General features: G+C 43.5%; 1 protein-coding gene across 2 annotated transcripts; it reads right to left on the reverse strand.

The window, feature by feature from the left end:
• LOC306930391 (uncharacterized protein) lies at nt 1-9,560 on the reverse strand. 2 transcript variants are annotated; one of them, XM_079511334.1, is made up of 7 exons: nt 9,388-9,560; nt 9,243-9,298; nt 6,587-7,090; nt 4,029-4,646; nt 818-3,824; nt 458-539; nt 1-71 (listed from the first exon to the last, which is right to left on the reverse strand). In XM_079511334.1, exons 1-6 carry the CDS (start codon nt 9,408-9,410, stop codon nt 518-520), a joined length of 4,230 nt encoding a protein of 1,409 aa, XP_079367460.1. In that variant the 5' UTR covers nt 9,411-9,560; the 3' UTR covers nt 1-71; nt 458-517. The 2 variants fall into 2 exon arrangements, with proteins under 2 accessions (XP_079367460.1, XP_079367459.1); XM_079511333.1 differs by having other exon boundaries at nt 818-4,646.
• Nucleotides 9,561-11,260: the final 1,700 nt, after the last annotated feature.

The following is an 11,260-nucleotide window of genomic DNA, read 5'->3' on the forward strand; positions in this document are numbered from 1 at the left end:
TTTCTTCCATGCAGTTTTATTAAAACACTTCTACAACAGACACTGTTCCAGGTAAACGCAGGTTGAAGAATCTGTGGAGAGATAAGAACCATCAACCGATGCAGTTCATATTCCTTTAAAACCATTTTATTTTGCGGCATGTCATAGATGAGAACGTTTTGAATATAGATCTACAAAGAACGAACCTGTTGTACACAAGGCATAAATGGGGTTTAAGTGGTCAAATACCAATACTTTACCACTGAGGTTTCAGTTAGACCACTTCAACCACTGTTCAACAATGTCTTTGAATGTTTGCACATACAGATCTTCCACTGCTAAACTTTGCCACATCACAAATTTACTGATTTAACAAAAGTGGGTGAAATATTTTGTACGTGCTACAAAAAAAAAAAAAAAAAAAAAAAAAAAAAAAAAAAAGATATGGGTAAAGAGCAGAAAAGGGAAGTAAAATTACTTTGCCAATTGTGTAGTTACTCTGCAGACACTGTACCCAGTCCAGTTTTTGGGCACATCTTCACCTCATCTTCACTCCGTGCCTATAAAGAACAAAACATTGTTAACCCATTTTGGGGCGGGAACCCCTTTTGGTGTTAGCATAATGTTATGCTTTAGCTATTGAAAAATAGCAGATCTACAAGCTCACAAGCTTGTAGGTCTGCCATTTTTGAAAAATCGAAGAACCACTGACATAGAAACATAGCCTTTTCAGAAAACTGCCAGGATGTAGAAGACATTTTTAGAATCTGATCTCAGGTCAAAATGGGTTAAATTAAGAATTTATGATGAAGACCATGATTTAATTATCTTAACATACCTTATTAATCGTGGAAAGTCGACAGAAGCAGCGTAAGGCTCTTGTTTGTAGGATGGTTCTGGTTGGGAGCTAGGCTGCCAATTGAAGAAAGCAGTAGCTGGCTGCCATTTTGAAGGGTCATGCGTCTGCTTTTGACCGCTTTTACTTTGCCATTGTGCAGGATTTGAGTCATAGCTAGACTGGGGCCTGTGGTCACTTGGCTTCTGACCAGTCTGGTATACAGTCCTCTGGGCAGGCTGCTGTGGTTGGGGATGGTATAGAGGCCTCTGTGATTGTGACTGATCTACAGGACTCTGCGGTTGGGATGAGTATACAGGACTCTGCGGTTGGGATGAGTATACAGGACTCTGCAGTTGGGATGAGTATACAGGACTCTGCAGTTGGGATGAGTATACAGGACTCTGCAGTTGGGATGAGTATACAGGACTCTGGGCGGGCTGCTGTGGTTTGGGGAGCCGGTATATGGGCCACTGTGATTGGGGCAGGGGTGAGTATACAGGCCTCTGGGCGGGCTTCTGTGGTTGGGGTGGGTATACAGGCCTTGGGGCGGGCTGCTGTGGTTGGGACAGGAATACAGGCCTTGGGGCGGGCTGCTGTGGTTGGGACAGGAATACAGGCCTTGGGGCGGGCTGCTGTGGTTGGGGTGGGTATACAGGCTGCTGTGGTTGGGACGGGAATGCAGGCTGCTGTGGTTGGGACGGGTATAAAGGCCTCTGGGCGGGCTGCTGTGGTTGGGGCGGGTATGCAGGCCATTGAGGCCAAGGAGCGGCCAGTGGTTGGGACTGGTAAGCAGGCCTCTGGGGTGGCTGCTGTGACTGGTGAGCAGGCCTCTGGGGTGGGTGGTGTGGCTCCTGCAACGGGTATAAAGGCCTCTGGGCGGGCTGCTGTGGTTGGGACGGGTATACAGGCCTCTGGGCGGGCTGCTGTGGTTGGGGCCGGTATGCAGGCCATTGAGGCCAAGGAGCGGCCAGTGGTTGGGACTGGTAAGCAGGCCTCTGGGGTGGCTGCTGTGACTGGTAAGCAGGCCTCTGAGGTGGCTGCTGTGACTGGTAAGCAGGCCTCTGAGGTGGCTGCTGTGACTGGTAAGCAGGTTTCTGGGGTGGCTGCGACTGGTAAGCAGGTGCCAGAGGTAGCCTCTGAGGTGGTGGTGGTGTGGACTCGTAAGGCCTTAGGGGCTGTGGATTGGACTGGTAAGGCCTCCGAGGGCGCTCTGGTTCGGACTGGTAGGCACTGGCAGGCCGTTGAAGTAGCTGTGGTTTGTCAGTATAAGGGAGTGCCTGAGGCATGGATTGGTAAGTTCCAACTGACGAAATGGGCTTCAGGTTGCTAGAACCACCCCCTTCATGTTGTGAGGCAATATCCCACATGCCTTTCTTGCTCTCATAAACATTCCTTGTATCAGTACCCTGCTGTTGCTGGCGGTTAGGACTTTTACCAGACACATCTCCACCTCCCAGACTAGAATAAGAAACAGTACCAGGGTTCACAGATATAAAACTTCCAGAACTTGTAGGGACACTGTTCAAGGAAGTAGAGAGGGATAGCTGCTCTGGTTGATTGCTGGTTTGCTGGCTTTCAGGAGTGTCAATAACGTCCCACATACCTTTCTTGGTCTGGTAAACAGGTTTCGCATCTGTAAGCTTGAAACGAGGCTTCTCTTGCTGATAGCTAGGATTGTTACTAATAAAACTTTCAGAACTGGTAGGGACATTGTTCAAGGAAGTAGAGGAGGGTGACTGCTCTGGTTGATTGCTGGTTTGCTGGCCTTCAGGAGTGTTAATAACATCCCACATACCTTTCTTGGTCTGGTAAACAGGTTTCGCATCTGTAAGCTTGAAACGAGGCTTCTCTTGCTGATAGCTAGGATTGTTACTAATAAAACTTTCAGAACTGTATAAGGGAGTGCCTGAGGCAAGCTTGAAACGAGGCTTCTCTTGCTGATAGCTAGGATTGTTACTAATAAAACTTTCAGAACTGGTAGGGACATTGTTCAAGGAAGTAGAGGAGGGTGACTGCTCTGGTTGATTGCTGGTTTGCTGGCCTTCAGGAGTGTTAATAACATCCCACATACCTTTCTTGGTCTGGTAAACAGGTTTCGCATCTGTAAGCTTGAAACGAGGCTTCTCTTGCTGATAGCTAGGATTGTTACTAATAAAACTTTCAGAACTGGTAGGGACATTGTTCAAGGAAGTAGAGGAGGGTGACTGCTCTGGTTGATTGCTGGTTTGCTGGCCTTCAGGAGTGTTAATAACATCCCACATACCTTTCTTGGTCTGGTAAACAGGTTTCGCATCTGTAAGCTTGAAACGAGGCTTCTCTTGCTGATAGCTAGGATTGTTACTAATAAAACTTTCAGAACTGTATAAGGGAGTGCCTGAGGCAAGCTTGAAACGAGGCTTCTCTTGCTGATAGCTAGGATTGTTACTAATAAAACTTTCAGAACTGGTAGGGACATTGTTCAAGGAAGTAGAGGAGGGTGACTGCTCTGGTTGATTGCTGGTTTGCTGGCCTTCAGGAGTGTTAATAACATCCCACATACCTTTCTTGGTCTGGTAAACAGGTTTCGCATCTGTAAGCTTGAAACGAGGCTTCTCTTGCTGATAGCTAGGATTGTTACTAATAAAACTTTCAGAACTGGTAGGGACATTGTTCAAGGAAGTAGAGGAGGGTGACTGCTCTGGTTGATTGCTGGTTTGCTGGCCTTCAGGAGTGTTAATAACATCCCACATACCTTTCTTGGTCTGGTAAACAGGTTTCGCATCTGTAAGCTTGAAACGAGGCTTCTCTTGCTGATAGCTAGGATTGTTACTAATAAAACTTTCAGAACTGTATAAGGGAGTGCCTGAGGCAAGCTTGAAACGAGGTTTCTCTTGCTGATAGCTAGGATTGTTACTAATAAAACTTTCAGAACTGGTAGGGACATTGTTCAAGGAAGTAGAGGAGGGTGACTGCTCTGGTTGATTGCTGGTTTGCTGGCCTTCAGGAGTGTTAATAACATCCCACATACCTTTCTTGGTCTGGTAAACAGGTTCCGCATCTGTAAGCTGGAAACGAGCCTTCTCTGGCTGATTGCTAGGATTGTTACTAGGCCTATTGGGAGAACTTCCATGACTCTCGAACAAGGAAGCACCAAAAGCTTCATTAGGGGCTGAAGACTGCTTTTGGTACTGGCTGTGAACAACACCAGGTGAGTTAATAACATCCCACATACCTTTCTTGGTCTGGTAAACAGGTTTCGCATCTGTAAGCTTGAAACGAGGCTTCTCTTGCTGATAGCTAGGATTGTTACTAATAAAACTTTCAGAACTGGTAGGGACATTGTTCAAGGAAGTAGAGGAGGGTGACTGCTCTGGTTGATTGCTGGTTTGCTGGCCTTCAGGAGTGTTAATAACATCCCACATACCTTTCTTGGTCTGGTAAACAGGTTTCGCATCTGTAAGCTTGAAACGAGGCTTCTCTTGCTGATAGCTAGGATTGTTACTAATAAAACTTTCAGAACTGGTAGGGACATTGTTCAAGGAAGTAGAGGAGGGTGACTGCTCTGGTTGATTGCTGGTTTGCTGGCCTTCAGGAGTGTTAATAACATCCCACATACCTTTCTTGGTCTGGTAAACAGGTTCTGCATCTGTAAGCTGGAAACGAGCCTTCTCTGGCTGATTGCTAGGATTGTTACTAGGCCTATTGGGAGAACTTCCATGACTCTTGAACAAGGAAGCACGAAAAGCTTCATTAGGGGCTGAAGACTGCTTTTGGTACTGGCTGTGAACAACACCAGGTGACGTGAAGTAAGGTGTAAGGCTACTTGGTCCACGAGCTTTGTAGTTGAGTGCTGTGGAGAGTTAATGGTTCAGTCATGTACATCGATTATGGGTTACTGTTAATCATGACCATTTACCATACACACATTACACGACTAGCCGCAAGAAATTTAGATGCCATCCATGTCCTCCATTGACAGCCCAGTCATCAAACAGAAAAGTCCTATCTGATTGTATTAAATGACAATCCCCAACATCACAACTGTACGGACAGCTTGGCTTATCCTCTTTGTCTCTTGTCAAGTCTTAGTTTCATAAACATCCACCATCATTATTTTTTTTATTCTTTTCCTGTGTTAGAGTTTGGAATCACTCGTTTTCAATTAGACCTACTGAACATCCTGCTGCCTCCTGCATTTGTGCAATTTCAGTTGGTGCAACAGAGGATGTTGATTGATTTACAAGTGCTTCCAAATTCAAACAAGACATTGAAAAGTCCAAAAATAACTGCACAGAGTTTGTTGACAGAAGGTTGCTCATAACCATTTTGCAAAGAATTGACAGAGATAAAGACGATAACCCAAGCTGTCTGTCTGTACAGGTGCAATTTGGAAATATCGTAGTTTAATACAGTGGTTCTCAAGAATCTCAACCTGTGGGTCAGGACCCCCCACATGATTTGCAGGGGGGGGGGGGGCATCCTCAGATGACAGTGAAGTGACTGATGATATGCACACGGCTGCCATCTTGCCAGCAAGGTGCTACCGAGGTGCGACTTCCCATAGACAGACATTTCATCCAAACAGAAAAGCCCCATTTAATTGTATTAAATAACATCAAACTCACCAACATTGCAGCTGTACGGAAAGCTTGAATTGTCGTCTTACTATGTGCAAAGTGTTTGTTTCATAAAAAGCCACCATAGACATGTTATGAGCTACTTCCTGTCAAGAAATTCCTTGCAGATGATTATTTTTCAAGTGTCAGAGTTTGGAAGCAACCTCCTGCTGCCTCCTGCATTATATGAAATGAAATGATATGATTACTATATTTACCCAGGGTATCTGAGCTAAGCTCAAGAACTTGTTTCCAGCCAGGCCCTGCTCATAGAACATTTCATCGTAGTGGTTCAATGCCTTGTTCAAGGGCACTTCAGCGGTGGTAATTTTAGCGTGTCGGACCGCTGATTCGAACTGGCGACCTTCTGGTATCAAGACCGCTCTGCAATCCGTTCGGCCACCGCTGCCGCTAAACTATGTGCAAACTAAATAGGTGGTACACATGGGCTGTTGAGTGATAGTCAACGAGCACTTAAGAAAAAAAATCTGAAAGGAATGTCTTGACAGGGAGTAGCTCATAACATGTCTACAGTGGATTTTTATTAACAAACACATTGCAGATAGAAAGAGGATAATTCAAGCTTTCCGTACAGCCATGCAATGTAGGTGAGTTTGACGTTATTTAAGACAGATAGGACTGTTCTGTTTGGATGAATGGGCTGTCTATGGGAAGTTGCACCTAGGTAGCACCTTGCTGGCAGGATGGCAGCCATGTGCATATCATAAATAGGACTTAAGACATTTAATACCTCAAAAAAAGAAAGATAATCAATAAACTACCCTATAAAACAGTGGCTAAATTGTATAAGAAAGACAGTCCTTTTGAAAATAGACAATCTACATTACAAGCTCACAATGCCTCGCATCGAGAGCTTGTAGATCTGCATCATCTGCTATTTCACAATAACAGAGTCAAACTAAGTTGAATGACACAAATCCTACATTCCAATTGCAATATCAGGGTGGGGGAGTAGCCAGTTCAAATATCATTTTGGGGGTCCCCAGTTCAAATATGATTATTTTGGGCAGTGTAAATGAGTCCGTTTGGATGAGGGCTAGGTGAACAGAAAATGTACTTTTATTCTTCTTAAAAAAATAATGTTCAAAAATCATTCTTCCAAATAGGGTTTCACAAGAAAGGTAGTTCACGAAAAAGGAAACAAAAAACTTACAGGAAGTAGAGGAGGGTGACTGCTCTGGTTGATTGCTGGTTTGCTGGCCTTCAGGAGTGTTAATAACATCCCACATACCTTTCTTGGTCTGGTAAACAGGTTTCGCATCTGTAAGCTTGAAACGAGGCTTCTCTTGCTGATAGCTAGGATTGTTACTAATAAAGCTTTCAGAACTGGTAGGGACATTGTTCAAGGAAGTAGAGGAGGGTGACTGCTCTGGTTGATTGCTGGTTTGCTGGCCTTCAGGAGTGTTAATAACATCCCACATACCTTTCTTGGTCTGGTAAACAGGTTCCGCATCTGTAAGCTGGAAACGAGCCTTCTCTGGCTGATTGCTAGGATTGTTACTAGGCCTATTGGGAGAACTTCCATGACTCTTGAACAAGGAAGCACGAAAAGCTTCATTAGGGGCTGAAGACTGCTTTTGGTACTGGCTGTGAACAACACCAGGTGACGTGAAGTAAGGTGTAAGGCTACTTGGTCCACGAGCTTTGTAGTTGAGTGCTGTGGAGAGTTAATGGTTCAGTCATGTACATCGATTATGGGTTACTGTTAATCATGACCATTTACCATACACACATTACACGACTAGCCGCAAGAAATTTAGATGCCATCCATGTCCTCCATTGACAGCCCAGTCATCAAACAGAAAAGTCCTATCTGATTGTATTAAATGACAATCCCCAACATCACAACTGTACGGACAGCTTGGCTTATCCTCTTTGTCTCTTGTCAAGTCTTAGTTTCATAAACATCCACCATCATTATGTTACATAACTTTCCGTCAATAAACTCTGCAGGGATTATTTTTGTATTCTTTTCCTGTGTTAGAGTTTGGAATCACTCGTTTTCAATTAGACCTACTGAACATCCTGCTGCCTCCTGCATTTGTGCAATTTCAGGTGGTGCAACAGAGGATGTTGATTGATTTACAAGTGCTTCCAAATTCAAACAAGACATTGAAAAGTCCAAAAATAACTGCACAGAGTTTGTTGACAGAAGGTTGCTCATAACCATTTTGCAAAGAATTGACAGAGATAAAGACGATAACCCAAGCTGTCTGTCTGTACAGGTGCAATTTGGAAATATCGTAGTTTAATACAGTGGTTCTCAAGAATCTCAACCTGTGGGTCAGGACCCCCCACATGATTTGCAGGGGGGGGGGGGGGGGGGCATCCTCAGATGACAGTGAAGTGACTGATGATATGCACACGGCTGCCATCTTGCCAGCAAGGTGCTACCGAGGTGCGACTTCCCATAGACAGCCATTTCATCCAAACAGAAAAGCCCCATTTAATTGTATTAAAACATCAAACTCACCAACATTGCAGCTGTACGGAAAGCTTGAATTGTCGTCTTACTATGTGCAAAGTGTTTGTTTCATGAAAATCTACCATAGACATGTTATGAGCTACTTCCTGTCAAGAAATTCCTTGCAGATGATTATTTTTCAAGTGTCAGAGTTTGGAAGCAACCTCCTGCTGCCTCCTGCATTATGTGCAAACTAAATAGGTGGTACACATGCACTTAGAAAAAAAATCTGAAAGGAATTTCTTGACAGGGAGTAGCTCATAACATGTCTACAGTGGATTTTTATTAACAAACACATTGCAGATAGAAAGAGGTTAATTCAAGCTTTCCGTACAGCCATGCAATGTAGGTGAGTTTGACGTTATTTAAGACAGATAGGACTGTTCTGTTTGGATGAATGGGCTGTCTATGGGAAGTTGCACCTAGGTAGCACCTTGCTGGCAGGATGGCAGCCATGTGCATATCATAAATAGGACTTAAGACATTTAATACCTCAAAAAAAGAAAGATAATCAATAAACTACCCTACAGTATAAAACAGTGGCTAAATTGTATAAGAAAGACAATCCTTTTGAAAATAGACAATCTACATTACAAGCTCACAATGCCTCGCATCGAGAGCTTGTAGATCTGCATCATCTGCCATTTCACAATAACCGAGTCAAACTAAGTTGAATGACACAAATCCTACATTCCAATTGCAATATCAGGGTGGGGGAGTAGCCAGTTCAAATATCATTTTGGGGGTCCCCAGTTCAAATATGATTATTTTGGGCAGTGTAAATGAGTCCGTTTGGATGAGGGCTAGGTGAACAGAAATGACACTCCAGAGATTTAGAAAATGTACTTTTATTCTTCTTTTGCAAGCTGTTCAAAAATAATGTTCAAAAATCATTCTTCCAAATAGGGTTTCACAAGAAAGGTAGTTCACGAAAAAGGAAACAAAAAAACTTACAGACCTCTAATCAAGCCTAAGTTTAAAGCCGAACCTTTCACTGAGGTCGTGTTTAAAACAACACAACAGTCTAGCTATACTCTGTGCTACTGACCCAAAAACAGGGAGTAAGTTTGGTTGAGCAATGACTTAATAAATATATATTTCAACTGAGTTTGTCCATCATTTGTAATGCATAAGGTGATTGTACTGAAACATAAAATACTGGGGGTACAAAGACATAAGTGGGAAAGTCAGTCTGTCTTTACCACAGGCAGTCATGGCTGAAAACCACTCACTGGTTAATACAATCAGATAGGACTTTTCTGTTTCACTAAATGGCCCGTCACAACTAGGTGCAAATAGCATTGATAGCATCCATTTTGCTTGCGGCTAACACAGGACTACTTACCACTTTTTGCATGTTGTCCAAATGTTCCACATGCCAAATGTGACAGCAAAAGCACCCTGGAAAGAGCAAAATAGGTCTACTTGTGAAATGAAGTCAAAACAACTTTAAATTCAGTGTTCACTTCCCACTCAAAAGAGAACTTCACCTCATACAAACCACAAGAGCCATATTCTTCAGCAAGACCACATGGCCTCAGTCAGCTATCGCTACACATAACAAGACCAAATGGCCTCAGTCACACACAATTTACAACCTATATCTCTTAAAGTGTGCTGCAGCAGTCGTTTAAAACGTATCCTGGTTGAGCTGTCCAATCAATCTTCTTCTTCTTCTTCGTGGGGTTTTATGGCGGTTGGCATCCAAATAGTTGCATTACCGCCCCCTTCTGTTACTCTCACTTTTCTCACTTACAGTCTATCCCATAAACCAGTTTCTTTAATAAATCTGATCACCGTGCCTCTCCCTGTGTTATCCTCTGCTGCATCAATTAACTTATTAAAAGTGATTTCTTCAACTCCCACTCCCCTCAGCTCTTCCACCATACTCTCTCTTTCTCTCTGGTACTGTCTGCAGTCCATAATGGCATGCACCACCGACTCCTCCTCCTGGCAGTGTTCACATAGGCCTGTAGGGTGTTTGCCCATCACCTTCAGTGTTTTGTTTAACGCACTGTGTCCCATCTTTAGCCGTGTTATTATTACTTCCTCTCTTCTACATCCATTACTGTTCTTTCTACTTCCACCCACTTTACTTTGACTGTTGTAATAATGTCTTCCTTTTCCTTCTCCATCCCATCTTTGCTGCCATTCTTCCATCACCGTCTTCCATATCACTGATTTGGCCTCCGCTTTACTTACATATACAAATTTCCACCTCTATTTCCTCACTTAGCAGTGCTTCCTTGGCTAACATATCCACAGTTTCATTTCCCTCAATCCCCACATGCGCTGGTACCCACATGAATTGTATTCCCACTCCTTTTTGGGTCAGGTTATGGTGCACATGAAGCACCCGGTACATTAGGTCTTCTCTGCACCTTGATCTGAATGTCATCAGGCTTTTCAGTACCGAGCTCGAGTCTGAGCACACCACCACCTTTCCTGGTCTTGCCTCCTCCACCCACTGTAAAGCCATCAGTATCGCATACATTTCTGTCCAATCAATGCCCTCTCTCTGATTAAATGAAAGGAATCAGCTGGGAAACTGGCAGAGGCCAGTTTGTGCCATATCAATTATTTTAAGCCTAGAATCAAGCCACCCAGGATCCTGGTGATTCATGTTTGTTGTTATTTTTCTTTCCCACTTGTGTTAGGCTACTGTACTGTTTGTCTCCCACTAGGCAACGCCTACTGTGTATAGTGTATAATCCAACCTAGGAATATAGAGCGTCGCAGTCCCGCCCCCTACCATGGACCAGGAAATGAATCCCAATGCATTTTTCCCATAGACATTTCTAAAAGTATTTATTTAAAGACGGTTACGCCACGGACAAAGCCAACTCGAGTCGTGACAACTTATGACAACACAAACAATATTTTGGACCAAACAAATAATTACAAAGAAGAAAAACAACAAAAAAAGTGTCGTAACCTGCCGTTTTTTTCTTCTTTCTAATTATTTTTTCGGCCCCAAACATTGTGTTTGTTGTCATGATTTGTCACGACTCGAGTTGGCTTTGTCCGCGGCGTAAACGTCTTTAAATAAATACTTTCTGAAATGTCTATGAGGAAAATGAACGGAGAATCATTTCCTGGTCCATGGTAGGGGGCAGGACTGCGACGCTCTATAGGGACCATCTCTAGAGGCCTAGAGATGGCCAAATAAAATATTAATGATGTGCTCCTACTATTTTAATATGACAATTGTTACAGTTAAGAGGCTGCTAGGCTACAGTGCAGTGCACACATACACAGTACTGTGCATTGCTCAACTCTGGATAATCAATTGCTGCAAATAATCTGATTCTGTGCCAATGATAATGAATGATTTATGATACATTTTATTGCGAACGCAGTGAT

The sequence above is a fragment of the Electrona antarctica genome, assembly GCF_951216825.1.
Source record: "Electrona antarctica genome assembly, chromosome: 9".
Taxonomy (NCBI): domain Eukaryota; kingdom Metazoa; phylum Chordata; class Actinopteri; order Myctophiformes; family Myctophidae; genus Electrona; species Electrona antarctica.